The sequence below is a fragment of the Phascolarctos cinereus genome, unplaced genomic scaffold (genome assembly GCF_003287225.1).
Source record: "Phascolarctos cinereus isolate Bilbo 61053 unplaced genomic scaffold, phaCin_HiC Scaffold_7;HRSCAF=346, whole genome shotgun sequence".
NCBI classification, from domain to species: domain Eukaryota; kingdom Metazoa; phylum Chordata; class Mammalia; order Diprotodontia; family Phascolarctidae; genus Phascolarctos; species Phascolarctos cinereus.
The window spans coordinates 8276208-8298971 of record NW_027556180.1 but is presented as its reverse complement, the minus strand read 5'-3'; the positions used below and the strand labels follow the sequence as shown (position 1 = coordinate 8298971).

The window sequence follows — 22764 nt, the reverse complement described above, 5'->3', positions numbered from 1 at the left end:
ATTAAGGGAGTTCCTTCTTCCAATGCAGCTGCCATTTCCTGTTCAACTTCAGGTCTTCGAGGGTGGCCAGAGCATGAAGAAGTGAAGCAACCTGCCCGGGCTGACACAGCATGGTGATCAGAGACAACACATGAACCGAGTTTTTCCTCCCTGATTTTCTTCATTTCATGGGGCACATCCAGGCATTTTCACTGACTGCCCCCTAGGTCAGTCAGTCATTCCTCCCTCTTCATCTTCACCATCTGGTTTCCTTCACATCCCACCTAAAATCTCACCTTTTTCCAATACCCCTTAATACTGGTGCCTTCAATCCAGAGTTATCTGATTCATTCAGGGTGTATGCATGTGTCCATGTGTCCATGTATATATGCATGTGTATACATGTGTGTATACACACATGCACACATACATACACATGTGTATGTGTATATGTATGTGTGTGTATGTGTGTATATCTTTAGAGAGAGAGAGCTAATTTTCATGTTATCTCCCCATTACACTGTGAACTCCCTGAAAGTGAGACCTATTTTGTTCGTCATTGCTGTTATTTTCCTTCTTTCTTTGTATCCTCAGTACTTAGCATAATGCTTGGAACATAGAAGGCATTCAATACATGCTTGTTGACTTGACTTCCAGGACTTTGGTTCTCTATCTGTTGTTGTTAAGTTGTGCCCAACTCTTCATGAACCAACTGTCTGTGGGGTTTTCTTGGCAAAGATACTGGAGTGGTTTGCCCTTTCATTCTCCAGTTTTATCCAGGCAGGAGTTAAGTGACTTGCCCAGGGTTATACAGGTAGTAAGTGTCTGAGATCAGATTTGAATTCTGGTCTTTCTGACACCAGGCCCAGTACTCTATCCACTTTACCACCTAGCTGCCCCTTCTTTAGACATTATTCATTAGACTCCCAAAAACAAAACCCTGCCTCTTACCCAGTTAGATAAGTATATGAAAGTGCTTCATTTGCATCAATGCCTTTGTGCTTGTGAATTGTTATCATATTTATTTCAGACATTCAGATCCTTAAGGGGCAGGGAACATGTCTTTTCTATGAGTTGTTCAACACTCAGGAAATATTTCTGTGCATCTATGATTGCCCTCTGGGCAGTGGCTCACATTTTGACAACTTCATGCCATCACAACTGTGCAATTTGCATCCCATGGCAGTCCATTAAGCCTCCATACTTTTATGGATGCTTCTGAAATCCTGAGAATAATCACTTCTCAGGAGGTTCTGGGGGCAGGTGATGAGGAAGCTGCAAGCAGCAGGCTGGGTTGTCCCTGGGCAGCTCATCTCTCCCTCTCACTACAGAATTTAGTCCCTTCTCTAGGAAGGTTTTGGCACACAGGTTCTGTAAGTGACATCTTGAACGCAAGTTCTTCTGTGAAAGTTGCAGACTGCTCCATTTTTATTAGAATGAGCATCACCTCTCCCCTGCCAAGGACAATGGGGACCCGGATACTGCTGAAGGTTTCCCAATTCTCATGAGATCATGCAAATGAATCTCTTTACTCTTGAGGAGAGGGAATGATGAAGAGCTGCTATGAAGTAAAAGAGGGCTTCAGTCTATTCCTGCTGAACTCAGAAGACATAATCAACAGGAAGAGATCAAAGCTTCTAAAAGTTTTCTCTTGGCTTGATGTAAAGGACCACTCTTTAGGAATCACTTAATCCTCAAGTGAAATGGGTGACCTCAAAAGGTAGTGACTTCCTCATAACTGAAAATATTCAAGTAGATTATATTTCATGTATTTATATTTCATCAGTCTTCTGGAGACTTCTACTTCAGACAGATGTTGAGCATATCAATCTCTGAATTCCATTTCAACTCTAAGACATTACGATTTTAATATCCACTGAGAACATTGCAAATACAATAAATTACACTTCATTTTTTTGTCAATGTGAATAGGTCTAGTCCCCTTAATCTTTTTATTGAAGCTATCCCTCCCCGCCATCAGTCTTCTTTATGGATTTCCTGTGAATCCTCTCCAAAGTGTGGAATTGTGCTGTTCTTTTTCCCTTCCTTTCAGTGTGGAATAAATCAGAGTCTGTTGAGTTTCTGGGCCACCCATGTCAATAAATGGTTAAGCTTGCTGAGCCCAATGCCCTGGAACCTTCTGGTCCTAAGCCAGGTGAGCAAAGAGGAGAGAAAGGCAGCACCTGCTGCTGTGTTTGGAGCAGCCGGGGGCCATGGAGAGAATGTAAACACCTTCGGAAACCCTTATTGTTTGACTTGGTGCCAGCGTCTTTTGGGTTCTTGTCATGGAAAATATTTCGGCTGAGGTCATATAGTCAGCAAAATAGCATTTAATACCCTCCAAAGTGCCAACTCCATGCCCCTTTTTGTTCTAATTAAATTAGCAAGGGGCTAACATTTCATGAAGCTCCAAAAGCCTGTCTTTCAATAAGCTCAGGTTATAAAAGAAAGGAGAAAAAATAATGTGCGTCTACTGAGCTGATTTCTCTTTCTCTCTTCTTCCCCTTTGTCCCCCCTTAGCCCACTCACACACACACACATACACACACACACACACACACACACACACACACTGTTTGCTCACTCTGACTTAAAAGCACGCACCCAACATTTAGAGCAAAAGTTAATGTCTGTGCTTCCTCATAAATTGGGATCTGATGCCCTAAGCTATGTTTTTAATTCTGTTTTTAAGCTTTGAGATTTGAGATGAGTAGAAAGGAGATGTAGCCATCTGAGGTAATGGAGGCTGCTGGTGTTCATCTTCATGGAGAACTGGGACTTTGAATCACTTTTTTCTTCCATTTACATGTTTGGGGGAAGAGAAGCAGTGAAGACTAGAATGGAAGTAGAAAGAGGAGGCAGGAAGGTTGTTAATGTCCTTCCAGCATCTAACAGAGCATCAATCATGGAGCAGACTGAACCTTGAATGGATATAAATAGAGTCAGGTCTTTAGAATTCTTGGCCTTTAAAGATGGAATGGATTTTCAGCTTCACAGGGTTTAGAGTTAGAAGGGATTTTGCCACTAATATTCTTTTTCAACTCCTCATGTTAGAGGTGAGAAATTAGGCCAGAAAGAGTCCCCCTTAAACAATCAATCAAATCAATCAATCCACAAGGATCAATTAAGTGCCCACTAGGAATCCTACTTCCTCTAATCTTTATATGTAGGTCTTCCCTTGTCCACATATCTTTATGAACTGGTCCTCAAATCTCTTTAAGGTAAGAATTGTGCTCATCTTTCTCTCTTGTTTCCAGTGTAGAATAAATCCCAGAGGCCAGTAAGGTTCTGGGCCACCTATATTAATTAGATGCTTAAGCTTGCTGAGATCATGGCCCTTTTGGCCTTAGACTAAGTGTGCAGAAGAGAGAAAGACAGCACTCTACTCAGTTCCGACAACATTTTGATAAAACATTGCTTTAGTACTTTATCTAAAGTTATACACATGGCAAAGTGGGAATTTGAATTAAAAAATAATGAATTTCCCTTCACACAGCACTAGCTGGCTGACTACCTCTTGAGGATACACACACACACACCCCAACACACACATATATGCACATATATTTCATATACATACATATACACATATACATCTGTATTTTGCACACATATATACACACATATATTTCACACATATACACATACACACATGCCTAGATGCCCTCTGATGTTTCTCCTAGCTCTCAAAAGCCCACCATTCTTTGACCCTGATCCCATCACTCACAGGATCACATTATTTGAGAAGAGGAAGGGGGTTCAGTGATCATCTAATCCGTCTCACATCTCTGCCCCAGAAAGATCCCTCATAAAACATTTATAAAAAGTGTTCCATTATCCTTTTCCTGTAGAATGAGTTTCTGTCAAATACATTTAAATAGAATTAGAAGTTCACAGGTCAGGATCTGTGGGTGAGCTGGGCTGCCAGGATCTAGGATGGAAGGGGAGAGAATATCAGTATCAATGGTCATTTTCTCAGGTCTGTCTCCTTGGCCCTAGCCTATTCCAACCCTTGAACATAATGCTTCCATAGCCTCATTCTCCCATATCCTCACTTGATTTGGTGTGGTTTTCCTGGATTGCCTTACTCTAAAATGCTCCTGTTTTGCTGCACCCACATATGGATTTGCCCCCACATTCAAGCCTAATAATCCAAACCTGACTCTGGTCACCTGTTTTGTCAGTTTCCTCATCTGTGAAAATGATGGGGTTGTAAGACAGAATATCCAAGGTCCTTTATAGCACTAGAACCAGGGCTCTGGAAAGGATCCTTTACTGAAAATAGTCTGCTTGGCTCAACTTGGCCCAAATCTAAATTTCTGAATAGGTGTAGCCCCTCTGGCCAAACCCTTACCCCACAGCCATTGTAATGAGCCTTATCTCTTGTACTTGTTAGGGATGGGTTATTAGAGTCTGCCAACTCAGCCTATTCCCAAAACTAGCTTCATGGAAAATATTGATAGGCATTAAGTGTAGGTGCTTGGTCACCCAGAAACTGCCTTCCAGATGAGGTCCATTATAGCTTTTGGAGAACAGGGTTCATTGAAAGCCCCCAGATCTAGAGTTTAAAGGCAAGTCAGAAATCGTTTAGTCCAATTCTTTCATCCTACAGGTGAGAAAACAGAGACCCAGGGAGCTTGGGAATTGGCCAAAGCAATATGAGCAGAAGTCATTAGACACAGGTTTCAAAACTAGGTCCAATGACCCCACAATGACTCCTCTTCACATCATCCCACTATTGCAGTTCAAGCCTCAAGCTTAGATGCTCATATTTACTTTTTCAGTTAGAAAACAAGCCACTGATGGATTCTGTCATTTGGGTGGAGGAAGACAGAAAGATAGACAAATCTGCATCTCGCTGGGCATTGTTGCTCATACTTCATGTGGGGGAAACCATGGCGGGTGGAAGGGAATGCGTTGTTACTGCAGCCAGATTGGCAAATTTCCCTCCCCTTTGGACAGAAGCAAATTTGCACACAGCACATAAATTGACATATGAGGCAGTAAATAATTCCATTGTGCAAGATGTTTTAATGGACTTGAGCCAAAATGCTCCATTAACCACACAACCATAGAATAGTCATTGATTCTACATTCTGTTACAAGAAAGGAAAAGAGAGAGATACACAGAGACAGAGAGACAGAGACAGAAAGAGAGACAGAGAGAGACAGAGAAACAGAGACAGAGACAGAGAAACAGAGACAGAGACAGAGAAACAGAGACAAACAGAGACAGACAGAGATAGAAAGAGATAGACAGACATAGAGTAGAGAGACAGACACAGAGAGACAGAGAAAGACAGAGACAGAGAGAGAAGAAGGAAGGAAGGGGGAAAAAACAGTATAATGCAGGAGGTTTAGAAATGTTTTTAAGACCTGAGGAGGTGGGAGGGAGGGAGACTTTAGAGGTATGCAAGATTTTTTTTAGAACTTTTTTTGCTTCTTTCTTTTCTCCAGAAAGGATTAAGTACAAAAATGACTGGGTTTCAGCTTTCAAAAATGATTGTCAAAATCTGAGAACGGGCTGGGAGCCTGTGCCAAATTCTCTCCTTCAGTCTTTATTGCAATGAATAGCCACATCATTTCTGGTACACACTGAAGTGGCTGCTCAGTGTGTGTGTTATGTGTGTGCATGTGTGAGTGTGTGGTGTATTTGTGCACACATGCAGAAATTGGCTTGTATTTTCAGAAATCAGAAAGCCTTCCTTCCGCAAATTGACCCACTCAGGAAGTGACAGCTTTGGGACGGCATCACCATTAAGCTTAGGCTTTTCACTCCAGAAATCCCAGGATTTGGTTTCCAAGAGAAACGAGACCTCCACGGTACATGGTTGGGGGGTCTAGAGTTTCAAGGTTTTTTGTTTTAGCCCCAATTGGGTGCAAAGCCCATGAGCTTGGATTAACCTCCAGGCATCTCTGAATCCAGAGAGGGCTAAAACCGCAGAGCACAGCTTCTGACAGGTGCATGCCAAGAGTAAAACCCATGGAAATTCTGGTCATATTACTCAGTGTCCCCCACCATCACCACCCCACAAGCCTGCCACCAATCCAGCTCCCATGTATCAAGGAAATCTCTCTGGCAATGCTGAGCGCACCACACCCAGTGCACTTGGGCCTTTGAGGTCTGTGCTGGAAGAAGATGGACTGTCCTGTGCTATGTGTGTAATAATAATGATACTAATAATAAGTTGGTGAAAGAAGGGGGAAGTACAATATTGCTTTGCCACCGATGGAATGGATTGACATTCTATTACCCACATCTCTGCAGCCATATTTTCCACCTGGACCATACTCACTTCTTATATCCAACTTTCAAAGCCTTTGCCTTCCTCCAGGGCTCCGCTACATCTCCTCCTTTGCAAAATTTCACCTGATTCCCTGACTTGCCTACATTTTCCTGTTCTCTACCACTTTTGTTATTTTTCTTTTTTCTTCTTTTTTGTTATTTTTCTGCTCATTCAGTGTTTCTGCCCCATGCCAGCTCCCACTCCCCAGTAAAATGCAAGCTTCTCGGCTACAGGTGTTGCTTCATTGGTTTCTTGGTATCCCTGGTGCCAAATGAGCATGGTGCTTGCCGTGCAATAGACATTTAATGTGTACTTGTTGAATTGAAAGAAATGAAATTTTACCAAACTGGATTTCTTCATAGGAGGAATTAGAGCAGTCTACCAAAGCAGCTTCCATGAAGCAAGATGAATGGGCAGTGCTTTAGGAAGGTCATCAATGCCAAACTTATTACCAAACCCAATCGCCCTTCCTCCGTAAATCCCCATCCTACTGCACCTCCTGCAGGATCTTGCTTTCATCACAACTCATCCCAACTTGCAACTTTGTTCCTCCCTTGAGTATCCAGGGGTCCTATTCCTGTTTAGTGATCTCTACGCTCGTCTTCTTTCTTGTTTCTGTTTTCCTTCTTACTTTCCATGTGGGGCTGGGCATTTTCCAAAGTACAGGCATCACATCTCCATTCTGCTTTCCTCCCTAAGATCTCATTTGTTGCTAGAATGTCAACTCTTAACAATGCAGATAATTTCTAAATAGTCATCTCTAGCTCTGCTTCCTCTCCCAAGCTCCAGTCTCCATTTTCCAAAAGGCTGTTGGGTTTTAATAGCTGAGAGTCTTGCCATCATCTGAAATTCAAAATCTGAGCAAGGCCAGTGTCCCAGTACCATACATTTTACCATCCATCCTGGTGTTCCCACTTTCAGTAATGTCCACCTTATCCTCTAGGACATCTGAATTCTAAAGTTTGGATTTCTTGATTCTTTACTCTCTGTTTTCCAATTTGTCAAATCAGTCACCATACCTTCTTATTCCTTTGCAATGTTTTTGATATGCAGATGAAATGGGATAACCACAGCAGAGAAAGCTAACGTCACTTAAAGATGTCAATAAGATGGCTTCTATGCATAGGTCTCATCTCTGGGCAATGGAGAATGCCAAAACTGAAAAGATTAGGCCAATAGCATCCAGAAAGAATAGAAATGAATTTTTATCTGTATCTGGGGCAGAAAAAAGACCAAGTATTTTGCATGTAACAGCTGCCGCAAATCCAAGAACAGCTTCCCTCTTAGAAAATGTGAAAAATATTGGTGGTTGCAAATTCATCTTTTTGGTACCCATCATCTCCCACTGAAAGTGTCAGTGACTTGCCTAGCATCACACAATCAGAATGTGTGAGAGTTAAGTCTTGAACCCAAGTCTCTCTTCCTTCAGGGCAGGTTTTGATCCACAGTACTCTACTACACATACTTGTTGAATATAGTGGAACTGAATTCCCCTCTCCTGGAACAGACACTAAATATCACTGTGGAACTAGTCCTAAGACTCTGTAAGACTCAGGAACTCTGTAAGCCATGGGATCATGGTGTCTTCTGTGGAATCAATATCTCAGAGTTGGAAGGGCTCTTTAAGGTCAATGTGAACTCAATTCCCCTTTCAACCATTCCTGAGAAGTGGTTGGCCATCCAATCTCAACTTGGATGACGACATTAATAGATGTAAAACTGAAAGGAAATTTGGAGATTGTTGATTCCTCATTTTGCAGAGGGAGTAAAGTAAGTAAACTGATCAGCAGGGATGGGATTTGCCCACTCACACTAGGAGTTATGCAGCAAAGCCAAGTTTGGGATCTGGTTCTTCTGCCTTCAAATAGAGCTTTTTCTAAAGAAACACATTTCTTCACCCTCCCCTCTGAAGCTGCCCATTCATCTTTAGACAGCTCCATTGTAATTGCTGGGAAAAAGGACCTTACATTTGGCCCAAATCTGCCTCTTTGTAACTTCTTACCATCCCCACTGGTCCTCTGCCCAGTGGTTAAATAGAAGCCATACAATGTCTCCTTCTTGAGATAGCCTCCAAATATCTGAAGGAAGCTAAACTGTCCTTTCTAAGTCTTTTTGTCTCGAAGCTAAGCATTCCCTGTTTCTTCATTCCTCTTTCCTAGAAGCCAGCCTTCTCTGAGGGTCTATTTAAAGTGACTGGAGGATTGCAAAGGGAGAGGGAAGAGAGTTGGGTCCTTTTACCAGGCTCCATTTACCCTGCTTCCCAACCATCCAAACATTTTGGGAGGATTCTCAGTACTTCTGAGCATTTGATCTAGTTAGGACCATTCACCAAGGACCATATTTTTCTACTCAGTGCCTAGGATACTGCCTTTAGGCCCTTGTACCTTGTGAATAGCATGCACCGATAAATATTTCTTAGAACGAATTAAGTAAATATGTTCATTGCTACACCGGCGACAATACACAGCAAGTTACAGAAGACGTAAAGAAAGAAGACTTGTGAATGGAAAAATCACCAGATTTGAAGTCATCTTTGCCCAACTAGCTATGTGACTCTGAGCCAGCACTTCATTGCCCTGAGCATCAGGGTAAAAGGGACATTTTAATACTTGGACCACCTATTTCTTGAGGGTTGTCATGAAGGCAGAACTTTGTAAATCATTATTGGACGGAACTCAAAATGTCTAGTTCATTTCTAGTCCATTTCTCCTTGTCCTCAATCTCTCCTGAGATTACAGGTGTGTATCACAATTTCAAGCTCAGGGTGTTTCCTTAAATTCACCTTAGTAATATGCCATTTTGGAGATTGTGGAAGGGCCAGTCCAGTGGGAACTTGCTCTTCATGTCATTTGGGCTTTTAACAACAGTGTCCATGGACTGGATGATTTTTTTTTTGGTGGAAGGAGGAGAGGTTGACAATGTTATGGATGGATGACTGGCCTAGAAGTCAAGAATCTGAGTGTGAATCCTACTTTTGAACTTCTTAGCTATGTGATCCTGGACAAGTAACTTAATTTCTTTCAGTTCAATTTTATTGTCTGTAAAATGGTGTATTAATAGCATTCATCTCACAGGTTTGTCATGAGGACCAAATGAGAAATGTCTATAAAGTGCTTTGCAAACATTTAATTATAGTATAAATCTTAGTTGTCATTATTATTTGTATTTATAACTGAAGGGATTTCTCCCTCAGTAAGAACACCTAAGTTATAGAAACTTCACTTTGAATTGTCTTCTTTTGGTTCTAGTCTTATAAATCTGATGCTAAACCACTCATTTTTCAGGAGGCAAGGTGAAGGCATCCGGATCTCTTGGGGGAAGAGTGAGGAGCAGTCCCTCTTGTCCCGCTGGAACCCTTGGTCCACAGAAGTTCCTTATGCTACTTTTATAGAGCACCCCATGAAGAATAGCAGTGAAAAGTTCAGTGAAATTTGCAAGGTAGGTATGGCTTTGCATACTTCCCTTGGGAAGACATGGCTCAGAAGCCACAAGTGTCCAAAGATAGAGATACTAGAAAAAGTAGATGATGAAGAAGTACACTCAGATAATTGAAATTAAGTTAATTTGGGCTACATTCAATGTGCTGCTTAAAGCCTGTTCGACCTTAGAGATACTCTTTCCTCTATGTGGGTTTCAGTTTTTCCAATAGTAGAATGAGGAGTTGAACTGAACTATGGATGCTCAACCTGGTGTCTCTCTTGCTCTCGCTATATATATATATATATGTGTGTGTGTGTGTGTGTGTGTGTGTGTGTGTGTGTATGTATGTATATATATGTATGTATATATCTATGTGTGTGTATATATATATATGTGTGTGTGTGTTATATATATATATATATATATATATATATATATATATATATATATATATATATATATATAAATCTGTGAAGTGTAACACCTGCAGACTTTCCACTCCCATGAAGGGGCAGGCTGGCAATGTCTTATTATCTTTCTTCATTCCAGTCCTGTTTGATCTGTACACTCTCGTTACCTTTACTTTTGATTTGTTGGTGTGCGGTGGTTCTTTCCATTTACTTGTTTGTAGTCATTGTGCATATTGTTTTCTTGACTCTTTTGACTTTACTCTGCAACAGTTCAGTAGATCTTTCTAGGCTTCTCTGCATCCATCACATGCATTATTTCTTATAGCACAGTAACATTCCATTACATTCACATACCACAATTTGTGGTATTTCTCAACCATTGGGCATCTATTTTGTTTCCAATTGTTAGCTATCATAAAAAGTGCTTTCATGAGTATTTTGAAGTATATGGGGACTTTTTTTTTCTGGTTAATGGCTTCCATGGGGTATAAACCCAGTAATAGTGATGTGATTGTGGGTGCTAAAGATCTCAAAATGCAAGGGTGCAGGGTGGGTCTGCATCAAAAGAAGTCTTCTTTCTGTCAGAGCAATGAGGTTTTATTATTCGCCAACTGAGCAGGCAAGATTTCTAGTAAATCTGTGAATTTGATAGGGACAAGGTTCATACTGACATATAATAAAAGACCTTGGGAAGATCTGGATGGGATCAAGAAGTGGCAAGTAGACTGGGGTGGACCAGGTGCAGACAATGAAAGGAGTTAAGTGGTAGGGCCACAATGAAAGGATAGTTAAAATGATTATATTGGGTAGAAGTATGTGGGAAAATTCAGGGTCCAGGTCCCATTGACCCATCAGTAGAATCATTGATTCATAGCATATGAATATTTTGATACTTTTATCTGCATAATTCCAAATTATTTTCCAAAAATGGTTATACCATTTCACAGCTACCCTAGCAATATATTAACGTGTGTAATCCTTCCACTCACTCATCCAAAGTGAAATGTCCAGTAAATGGCAGGTCTAGGGGCAGTATCCAAGTCTCTTTATTTACTAGTTCACTATTCTTTCCTTTGGGCTATTGATCCTTCTTTATGGATGCAATAAATGATAAATGAGACCTAAGTGTTTCTGGTCTTTCTTTTCTTTTTAGCTCATTTAATGCATTTCTAGAGGCTTTTCAGAGTAGAGGAACATGATAGGTGAGCATGAGGTACATCTAAGTCCAACTGTCCGTTAGATTCAAGAAGATCTGGGTTCAGAAATCCCTGCCTCTGATACATACTAGCTAAGTACTCACTGGTAATTTACGTAAGCTCTCCAAGCTTTCTCCATTCATGTTGTTGATAATGCTGGAGAGCTGATGATCTGCTTTGGTGGAAGCGCTTTCTATTCTGGGCATTCCCCATCCTGATGTAATCCCATATCTGGACCAAATGCAGCTCTTCTTTTCCGTTTTTTCCAAGGATCCTCACTGTAATCCTTTAAGGAACATAGTACAAGTGTCTCCACCACACCCCATTTTTCAGATGAGGGAGTGGAGGAGTGGTTCTGATTCCAAAGCCACCTGTGTACTCTTTCCACGATACCACACCAGCTCTTGATTTAAATTTGGATCCCAAAGCACTCTCTTGCCTGCCTACCATAGATTTTCTTTAGCCAATGTGCCTGTTGGCCATCTTTCTGTATTTGAAAATTACAGGATATAATCACATTGGGAATGAGAGCTATTCAAGCCCAGACTATGAAGACCTGACTCATTGGAGATAGAGGTCCTGGTAATGATTCCTACTGTGCAGCTTGCACGTGGCAGCAGCCTGTGGCCAGAGGGTTGGAAGGACTCACCCAACAAGAGAATTTGGACCCCCGGGCATAAAACCTGTTCTTGTCACCCTGTGTCAACAGGAAGCAAGGGGTGGCTTTGCCAGTGAAAGAGGAGTCGATGAGTTTGAAGCTTTGTTGGCATTTGAAGCGAGCCCCTGTGAAGGGCCCGGCAACAATGGAGGTTACGGGCAGGAGACCTACAGAAACAAAAGCCCTGAACCACCCGGCAGCTTGCATGCAGCTGGAGTTGTTAGAACTTGACCCTCTTTTGTCAAGAGAGGGAGGGGGGGGGATTTTTCAGAGAAATATGCTGCTCGTGCCATTCATGTCAAGTTACACGACTTTCCCGTCACCCAGACTGAGCTCAGCTGCCGGAAATTCTCCAGAGGACAGCCTTTTTGTCCCCTCTTTGCAAAACACATTCCTGTTCCTCTCCTCATTCCCATTAACTTCATTCTTCATGATCAGCAAAGATAAATTGCTGAAAACTAAACACATTTGACCTCTGATGAGATGCCAAAGTCAATGCAGGGCAAGTATATCTACCTTCTTTTTTGACCCTTCCATTCCGAGATGATGAAGAATTTTAATGAAGCCTAAGGCCAGAATTCTAGGGAAAGACAGAGTGGTAGATTGTTATAGGTCTTCAGTTCAATGAATTTGGAGTCATATTTTGATCCCCTAAAATGGCAAATGTTTCATATACATACATACATACATATATATATATACATATACATATATATATATACACACACACACACACACACACACACACACATAGATATAGATATAGGTATTTACATAGACATAAAAGGGCAGCTAGGTGGCGCAGTAGATAGAGCAGTGGGCTTGGCATCAGGAAGACTCATTTTCCTAAGTTCAAATCTGGCCTGAGACATTTACTAACTGTATGATGCTGGACAAGTCAGTTAACCCTGTTTTTGCCTCAGCTTCCTCATCCATAAAATGAGGCAGAGAAGGAAATAACAAACCATTCTAATACCTTTGCAAAGAAAACCCTGTGTATTTGCAGCTATGTGTATGTATCATATATGACATATAGATATATGTATATAAAGAAATAAGATAATATATACAGATATATTTATATGTCCATATAGAAAAGAGAAAGGGAAAATATATAGAGAAAAATGCTGCACTTGACATTTTTGTTATATTGTTGTTGTTCAGTCATTGCTGCGGTGTGTGACTCTTTGTGACCCCATTTGAGGTTTTCTTAGCAAAGTTACTGGAGTGATTTGCCATTTTCTTCTCAGTTTTACAAATGAGAAACTGAGGCAAACAAGTTAAATGACTTGTCCAGGGTCAGACAACTACTAAGTGACTGAGGCTAGATTTGAACTCAGGTCTTTCTGACTCCAGGCCCAGAATTCTATTCACTGTGTCACCTAGCTGTCCCTTTTCACACATGTGTGTGTATGTGTGTGTATACACATACACACACACGCATATATTTATTTCTACATGTGAGTCTGGGTGTATATGTGTGTGTGTTTGTATATGTGTGTATACATATGTATATATATGTATATATATAATGTATATGTGTATATATATATGTGTGTGTGTATATATAATGTATACGTGTATATATGTGTGTGTGTATGTATATATAATGTATGTGTGTATATATGTGTGTGTATATATGTGTGTGTATATATATACACACACATATATATACGTATACATTATATACACACACACATATATATACACAAATATACATTATATATACATATACACATATATATGTATGTGTATATGTATATGTGTTTATATATATGTACATATACATATATATATGTATGTGTATATGTATATGTGTTTTTATATATATATATATAAAGAGAACACCTCTGAGTAGTATCAACCTTCAAGGAGTTTACATTTGAATGGGGGAGATACCATGGCCATAGCTAGGTATATATACCATACAGAAAGTATAGGACCCAGGTAGCCTCACAGTGGAAGGCACTCCCGATTCCTGGCTACTGGTCCACAGGTCTTTCCATTGGATCGCTGTTCTTTCTCAGTGGACACTAAATAATCAATGAGACTCAACTATTTTTGATCTTCTTGTTTTCTTTTTGTTAACTTGACACATTTCTGGCAGCTTTTGAAGGACAGTAAAAGACAAACCAAAAGACAAATTGTATTTGATCTCAGAGGGAATCAGGATTCCCAGAGTTTATTAAATAGGGAAGTGGCATGGTCATATGTGCACATGAGGGAAATTTCTTTGGCAGCTTAGAGAGGGAGGAGGCTTGAGGCAGTGAGATCCATTAGACTCTTATTGTTATTTTTTACTATTCTTTGCCTCTAAAGAGCTTGTAACTTTCTGACTTCTTTGAAAGATCTGTGACTGTGATATCATTAATAAAAGGATCTCCATGAAGAGGAAACTCCCTCCACCAATGCAGGTCAACATTTTCTCTGCAACTTATGGTCTTTAAGAGTTGTTCAGGCTACCGAGAAGTTCACTTACTTGCCAAGGCTCACAAAGCTATAGGGTGTCAGAGGCCATACTTGAACCCAAATCCCCTTGCCTTGAAGGTCAGTTCTTTTTCCACTAATACTCTCCACCTCTCTCTTTTGCAGTTAACAATAAGGTTATATTATTGCTACTTAGCATTCAGAATAGTTTCCCATAACACCTTGCAGGAATAAAATTTAAAAAAAATATTAAGTGTAATGTCATGAGTATTCTATTGGAAGTTTGGATGGTTTTAGTTCCAGCCTCAAGTTACCAGGCTCTTGTCCTTTCAGTATTACCCCCAATCTATCAATCAGCCAATTATCTTTCTACTTGAGCTTGATTAGACACCCAAGTCAACAAGACTCTCATTCTGGGTCAAGACTGAGTATTCAGCAAGCCCATTTTGTTCAGAGGAGCAGAGGTCTTCCTTTTGGAGAGGAGTATAAGCTGTCCCCTGAGGTCTTGCCCACTGAGATCTGCATGTGGAGTCCTGTGAAATGCCATCTTCTGAGGGAAGAGCATTCACTCTTGTGAACCTCTGCATCTTCTGGCAAAACTTCTTCAGCTACTCCCTGCTCCCAGCTACTCTACCACGTGGTGGACCACCTCATCCCTGATTATTCTCTTATTCCATAAGTCCATTCCCTCACCCACTCACTCATCCATGCATTCAATAAGCATTTTGAATGCATAGAAGGTGTAGGGTTTGTGAAAGTAACCTTTATGGGGCTTTTGCCATTAGTTGTGTCATTTTTACAGATAGTATGGTCATATCCTTCCCATCTTGCCATTCTTAGGATCATAATTTAGAACTGGAAAGGACCTCAGAGACTATTGAGTCTAATCATCTCATTTTACATACGAGGAGACTCAGGCTCAGAGAGCTTAAGTGATATCACCATCCTCTCATCACTAGTGTCACAGGCAGCATTGGAACCCGGGTCTATCTGACTCCTGATCCATCAATTTATCCAGTATCTCATACTATGGAGCCTAGGTCAGGTGACTGACAATGCTGTTTGAGATTTTGTGGAGGCACTCTTTATAGGATACTATAGGTGGCAGGTATAACTGAGGGATAATGTACTGTAATGCAAACAAAAATCAAATCTGGCTTTGGAGTCAGAAGAAATAACATTGAATGACTCAGCTCTGCCCCTAACTATCTGTGTAAGCCTGGCCAAGTCAGTCAGCAGCCCTGGGCCTCAGTTTCTTTCTCTATAAAATGAGAGGCAGGTGAGATGACTCCGAAGTTTCCTTCCAGCTCTAGATCTATACTTCGAGGATGCTAACACAAAAACACACATCTTCTGGCATTGCAAATAGACTGATTTCTCAGACTGCCAATCTTAGTTGTGGCTGGCAAGCAGGAAATCCTTCTGTAGGGTATATGCCACAAATATTTAGCTCAGAGGATTCCCCTAGCCAACATGAGCATCACTGGTTTCACTGGCATCGTGACAGAGTAGCTTCCTGCCAGCCTCTCACAGTGTAGATCTGTCCTAGAACAGGACCAGGGAGGTGGACAGGGCTGGAGAGGCATCTTGATCTCTTCTCCTTTGAAAGTTGCTCCTAATGGCAAGCAAATCTTAGTGCCATGCTCATCACCTCATTCCCCTGCCCTGCAAGATTTTTTTAAAATAACAGTATCCAAGCTCTTCCTATGTTGCATCCTCACCTACAACTATCAAATCCCTTTCTGTCTTCAAGACCCAACTCAGGTATCAACTTGTACAAAAAGCTATCCTGATCTTCCCCTCCACAACCATCAGTACCCTCCCTCCACAATTACCTTGTATTTATCCACTTGGTGTTCATTTTATTGGTTTTTACATTGCTTCTTTATAGACACATGTATACTTGTCTTATTCATTAGAAAGTAATCTTCATGAAGGCAAGGAATTCTCCATTATTCTATTATTATCCCCAGAACCTCAGCACAAAGTTGGTGATTAATAAATACTTGTTGATCTATTGATTAAGGGTGCCTCTCCCTTAGGAGGAGTTTCAGGGAAGGAAAACTGAGGTGAGACTTGAACATGTTTGTGGATTTTCAAAGTCTGAACATTGGGAATCATGGTTATGCCCAGATAATATTATGGAATAGTAATAAACCAGTTGGGGACAAAACACAAAGGCTGGAGCTAAATCTGGATGAATGTTTGGCTTGGGGCAAGGGTCACAGGCTGATCCACCTGGAGCCCTCTGACTCATCTGATGCTCACACTTCTGCTTCAGCCAGGAAAGCCAAGAGGAGCTTCTTTATGGGCGGTTGGACAGAACAATGGGGCTTTATAGAGGGTGCTTGTTAAGCTTGAATGAACTCAGAATGAACTGTAAGCCACAATTTAATCCAGGTTAGGGAGACTTGCTGAAAAAAATGTTCAGTGAGCTCACTACAAGAAAGAGTTTATGCTGAATATTCATCTCTACTACTATCTCTTTTCTCTTCTCTTTTTCCCTTTTCTTTTCACTTCTCATACTTTTTAAGCTTGCTATTGCAGTGTCATTACACCACTACTCAACTCTTATGTTCCTCATAGATTCTGGTGTGGATGGAACACGTTCCTGAAACTCTCTCTCTATATATATCAGAAGGACTCGTGTCATAGAATCATAGATTTATGGATGGAATGGACACTAGAGGTTATCTTGTTCATCTCTCTTGCATTATTTAGAAAGAAACTGAGGCCCAAAGATAGGAATGCCTAAGTTCAAACAGGATTTGAATTCAAGATGGTGGGCTACAAAGTGAAAACTCTTCCTATTACTCTGCCTGGCCTCCCTTGAATATGGAGGGAATGGAATTTTGAAGATTGTTAATCCAAGGTCTTCATCAGTGAAAGGAAAATTCTTAAATCCTGTCACAGATGTGGCACAGAGGATTATTGTTCAGACATTAAAGTCAATGCCTCCTGAAGTCTTTCCAAACTCTGAGATTCTCTGATTCTTGGCTTCAGAGTACTGTGGGGCTGAAAATTTGCCACTGGTGTCAAATGGAGGAGTGGCCCTTTGCCAATGCATGGATATAAAGAATAATAACATTTGAAGAGTTTGGGGTAGAGAATATGGAGGGCCTACCAGCCCTGCAAGTATGTCCTGGGATCTTATCTCAATCAATCAGTCAATGGCAAGCATCTAATAAGTGCCTACTGTGTTCTAGGTATCATACCCAGAAGCTAAAAAAGATAGTCTTTCACTTTCAAAGCCCCTCATAACCTTCCCTCTCGAAACTTTCCATTATTTGTATGCCTTGCTCTTCTTCACATACTCTTTGATCAGGTGACATTGACCTCCTGCTTTTTCCTTCAGGAAGACCCTCCATTTCCCCACTTTAGGCATTTTCAAATTCTAGATATTCCTATGCTGAGATTTTACTCCCTCACCATCTCCAAAATGAGTCTCCCAGATTTCCTCCAAGTCACAGATCCCACCTTCTACTAGACTTTCCCAATCTCCTCTCCCAACTGTGATTGTTTCCTCCTATTAATTATCCTTAATTGATCCTATGTAAATCCTGTTTACCCATCATCTTTCCCTTTCTACTGTGAGCTCCATGAGAGTAGCTATTGGTTTTTGGTTTTTCTTTTGTTTGGATTTTGAATTTGTTTTGGTTTGGATTGCCAGGGTTTAACATCATACCTGTCACATACCTGGTGTTCTTTAAATGCTTTAATTAGCATATGGTGTTAATTGAATGCATTAATTAATTAGATTAGCAAAATACTGTTAACGGACTGAATGACAAAGCCCTTTAGGATTGACCTTTCAAATAACATCAGCTTGACCAATTTGTAGGCATAGAAGTAATGGGCAAAAATAAATACATAAAATAAAATCATCCAGAGAAAGAGAGCTAAGGTATAATCCTAATCACAATGTAATGTCTTTGTAAAGTCTTGTGATATGCTTTGGTAGGTACCAATTCATTATGCTATTTGATCTTTACAAGAATACTGCATGGTCAGGTGAGCAGACCTCATCATCCTCGTTTCACAGATCAGGAAATAGGGATACAAAGAGGCTGCCCAGTTTGCTCAAGATCTGGTGTCTAACTACCTGCAGTGTCTGAACCACAACTCAAAGTTCTTTATTCAGATCAAAGTCCACTTCCTACTGCCCTTTAGTGACCCTATCTGACCTCATTTTTTTCTTGATTACATTGAGGAAAATGAGACGCAGTAGTTCCTAGAAGTAGCAAAGCACTACTTGCCTCCTGGAAATTTAAATGACTGAACAAGTTGTGGTATATGATTGTAATGGAATACTCCTGTGTGGTAAGAAATGTTGTGCTAGACAGTCCTAGAAAAACTTGGATAGACCTGCTGGAAATGATGAGGAGTGAAATGAGCAGAACCAAGAGAATGTTGAATACAGTGACAACACTATTGCTTTAAGAATAACTTTGAACAACAAAGTCATTTTGACTATTATACATACCCACAATAATGCCAAAAGATATAGGAAAGGAGGTAGTATTTGCATCCAGAGAAAGAACTGATACATAGAAGTATTTATAGAATAATTTTACATGTATAAATATTTGTGTCTAATGGTAGTCATCTCTAGAGTGAGAGAGGGGAGGGAGGGAAGAAAAAAAGGAAAATAAATTCCGTGTTAACTTTATTAAATATTTTAAAGGAATAGCAAGTTGAACATAATAGATTTGCAGTTTCATGTGCAACCATCTTTTTTTTTTATCATTGTACTATGTTGCAGAAATGCATGTTTTATTCCATAAAGTAAAAAAAAATAAAACAATGTTAGGATGGGCAGAGATGAAATGGGTTAGATAGTCACAAATGACATGAACTTCACAAATGAACTTTGAAATAACAGGCACAGCAGATGGTCTCAATCATCTTTTTAAGATAATTGAATTGGGGGGCAGCTAGGGGTGCAGTGGATAGAACACTGGCCCTGAAGTCAGGAGGACCTGAGTTCAAATTCGGCTTCACACCAAACACTTGACACTTACTAGCTGTGTGACCCTGGGCGAGTCACTTAATCCCAATTAAAAAAAAAAAGATAGTTGAATTGGATAGAATTAGAGGTCCCAGACAACCCAGACTGGGATACGATGTCTTGTGGCCAGGAGCTAGAGATCACTGGGCCCTACAGATGAACCTGAAATCACAGTTGGGAAAGTTGTCACCTGGGAGGAGGGTGCGAGGGATGGCTTCCCCTAGGCTTCAGCAGCTGGGTACATTATTGTGTGCTTCCTAGTTTAATTAATTGTTCTTGCTATCCCAATGCTAAACTCAGTTGTTTCTACACTGCTGAAGGAATATGAATGCTCTGGCTGTTGCTGTGAGTCTAATCCAGCTCTTCATGACCCACAAACTTGCCCATGGGGTTTTCTTGGCAGAGCTCCTGTAGTGCTTTGCCATTTCCTTCTCCAGTGTGTCCATGTTTTACAGATGAGGAGCTGAGGCAAAGAGGAGTCAAGTGACTTGGCACAGCTAGCAAGCATCTGAGGCCAGATTTGAACTCAGATTTTCTGACTCCAGGCCTGGTACTCTATCCACTTCACCACCTAACTGCCAAAGAAGTCTTGAGAACCACTCTTCATTCTTTGGCAGTTCAGATGGTCCAAAGGGGTATGTTTTAGCCCCTTGATTAGATAATTACCATATAAAGCTTAACCAACAATTATGTTCTCTCTACTCATTCAGTGCTCTAAATTCTGGTGTCCTGGGACACCATGTTACATAGTAAGAACATTTCTGATTGATTTTTTCCCAACTTGAGGCTCTTCTGTTTTGTCTCCCCAGATGTCTGCCTTTATAGCTAAGCTTGTGTGTGCTGTTCAGAATGCTCACAAGTCCTCCTCCAGACCTGGACGAGGACAAGAAATGATGGTGTCAACAGAACCGATTCTCATCCAGACCTACACTGGGCTGATGTCATTCATTGGAAATTGCAACAAACTGGGCTACTCCCTGGCCCGTGGCAGCATAGGATTCTAAAATTACACTCCTTGTATAGTTAGCTCTGTTCTGCCAAAAGCTATTCGGTCATTTAGAGTTCCTGTGCTATTTCCTCTGCAGTTCTGTAAGCCGCCTTTCCTACAGTCTCCCCTCCCCATCCCCCATCCCTCACAAGCTTTCTGATGGACACATTTTCTGGGCCATGTAAAGAAGTAGGGAAGTTGTGTAAGCTGCCATAGTGTTTAGACCTTGATACAAAGGTTGAGATAATGGAATTAAAGCATGAATACTTTATCAAATTAGTGTCCGAATATGAAGTGAGTTCTGTCTACAAATTCACTCTCCTCCCATTCTTAAGTGTTTATGGATATATGCCCATTCTGGGGATCTCATTCAGCCTTTAAGTCTTCCATTATGACCTCTAGATAGTGGACTCCCAATTTGATGACCTCTAGTCCTTACCTCTCTCCTGTGCCCCATCTCCCATTGTCTGCCAGATACCTCCACCTGTATGTTCAGGTCATCTCAAACTCAACATGTTCTTCAAAGAAAACATGGGTCTTTCATAGCATAGTTGTTTAGTGGCAAGGCCCTAGGGTTGGAATCAACACATTTGAGTTCTAAAATTGGTTCTAATTAAAACTTTATGTGTGACTTTAGGCTAGTTTCTTTTTATTTCTGTACCTTGATGTCCTCATGTATAAAAAGATAGTTTGAGATTTAATAGACTCTAAGGTAACCCTAATCTACAATTATGTTTCTCATATGTATATACTCATTGTTTCTGACCTAAACAGTTTTAGTGGCCATCTTACTGACTGCCCATTCTGACACTCACCACCCCCATCTCAGCTAATCATTATAAGTCCCCTTGAGTAATCTTCCTAAGACATTCCCTTTGAAGATAATGATGATGATGATGATTATGATGATGATGACAATGATGTTGATGATGGTGGTGGTGGTGATGGTGGTGGTGATGGAGATGATGGTGATGGTGATGATGACAATGATTTTGGTGATGATGATGGTGGTGATGGTGGTGGTGATGGAGATGATGGTGATGATGATGGTGATGATGTTGGTGATGGAGATGATGGTGATGGTGATGATGACGATGATGTTGGTGATGGTGGCGGTGGTGATGGTGGTGGTGATGGAGATGATGGTGATGGTGATGGTGATGATGTTGGTGGTGGCTGTGGTGGTGATGGTGGTGGTGATGGAGATGATGGTGACGATGATGTTGGTGATGGTGGCGGTGGTGATGGTGGTGGTGATGGAGATGATGGTGATGGTGATGATAATGAGGGATCATAATGTGCCTTCAGATTAATTAGGTATTTTATATATCATATCTCATTTGGTCCTCGTAACAACTCTATGAGGTAGGTGTTATTATTATCTGCATTTTTCAAATGAAGAAATGGAGATAGAGAGGATAAGTGATTTCCCCAGGATCACACAGCTAGCAAGTGTCTCAGGTGGAATTTAAAACTCCTTGCTCAGGAAGTCTTTAGCATTTCAAGACATGATATGATCCCTGCTGGCATCTCTAGTCTCACACGATTCTTCCCCATTCACAAGTGCTCCCCTTTTGACTAGCTGGTTTTGCTCATGATGCCACCAACACAGACTGAAGCAATGCACATTCCTATGACTTAGCCTTTGCTTGTGTTCCTCTTTCTACCTGGAATAATCCCTTCTGTCTTTTTCCACTCATCTGAGTCCAACCTTTCATTCAAAGTTCAGCTCAGCAACAGTGGGACCTCTTCCAGGACCTCCTACCCAATAGCCTCATACTTGGTTACAACAGCTTCTTTTCCACTGTTGCTGCATTTCTTCCCTATGTAAGTCACTTCATTCTTGCCATAGCCATTTGTGTTGACATTGTGTTGACAGCAAAATGTAAATAAGCACTTAAGAGGAGGGGCCATGGCTTGCACCTCCTTTTATCTCCAGCAGCTCAGTGTCTTGTTTACACTAGGCATCTCAAATAGTATTGCATAGTTCAGAGCATTAGAAGGAAATCAGGAGCCCCTGGGTTTTTGTATGTGTTTTAATAGTCAGATGATTTGGGGCATGTCTATCATACCTTCTGTGCCTCAGTTTTCCTATCTGTAAAAAAAGGGGGACTATGATACCTATTCTGCCTATCTCATCATGTTGTTGTAAAGACCCCATGAAACCCATAGATAATGTCCTTTGCAAAGCACTATGTTAATATCAGCTCCTGGAATGTGGGAAATGTGTGATAACAATCATGTTTGCTTGTGTTGGTGATGCAAGGATAATGGATGACTGATGATGTGGTTGAAGATGATAATGGTGGTGTTGGTGACTGGTAATGGTTGCAGCGACAACCTAAAGAATGCTACAAATCCAGGATCACCAAGAATTTCTTTCTTGTGTCT

The 22764-nt window shown here is 40.8% G+C and overlaps 1 protein-coding gene across 1 annotated transcript in view; it reads left to right on the top strand.

Annotated features, from left to right (window-relative positions):
* TPRG1 (tumor protein p63 regulated 1) overlaps positions 1 to 20952 on the top strand; it is a 145138-nt gene extending 124186 nt beyond the window's left edge. Inside the window, exons 5-6 of the mRNA XM_020989050.1 lie at positions 9551 to 9704; positions 20195 to 20952. Coding sequence (XP_020844709.1) covers positions 9551 to 9704; positions 20195 to 20389 — 349 coding nt within the window. The 3' untranslated portion in view covers positions 20390 to 20952. The remainder of the gene's footprint in view (positions 1 to 9550; positions 9705 to 20194) is intronic.
* Positions 20953 to 22764: the final 1812 nt, after the last annotated feature.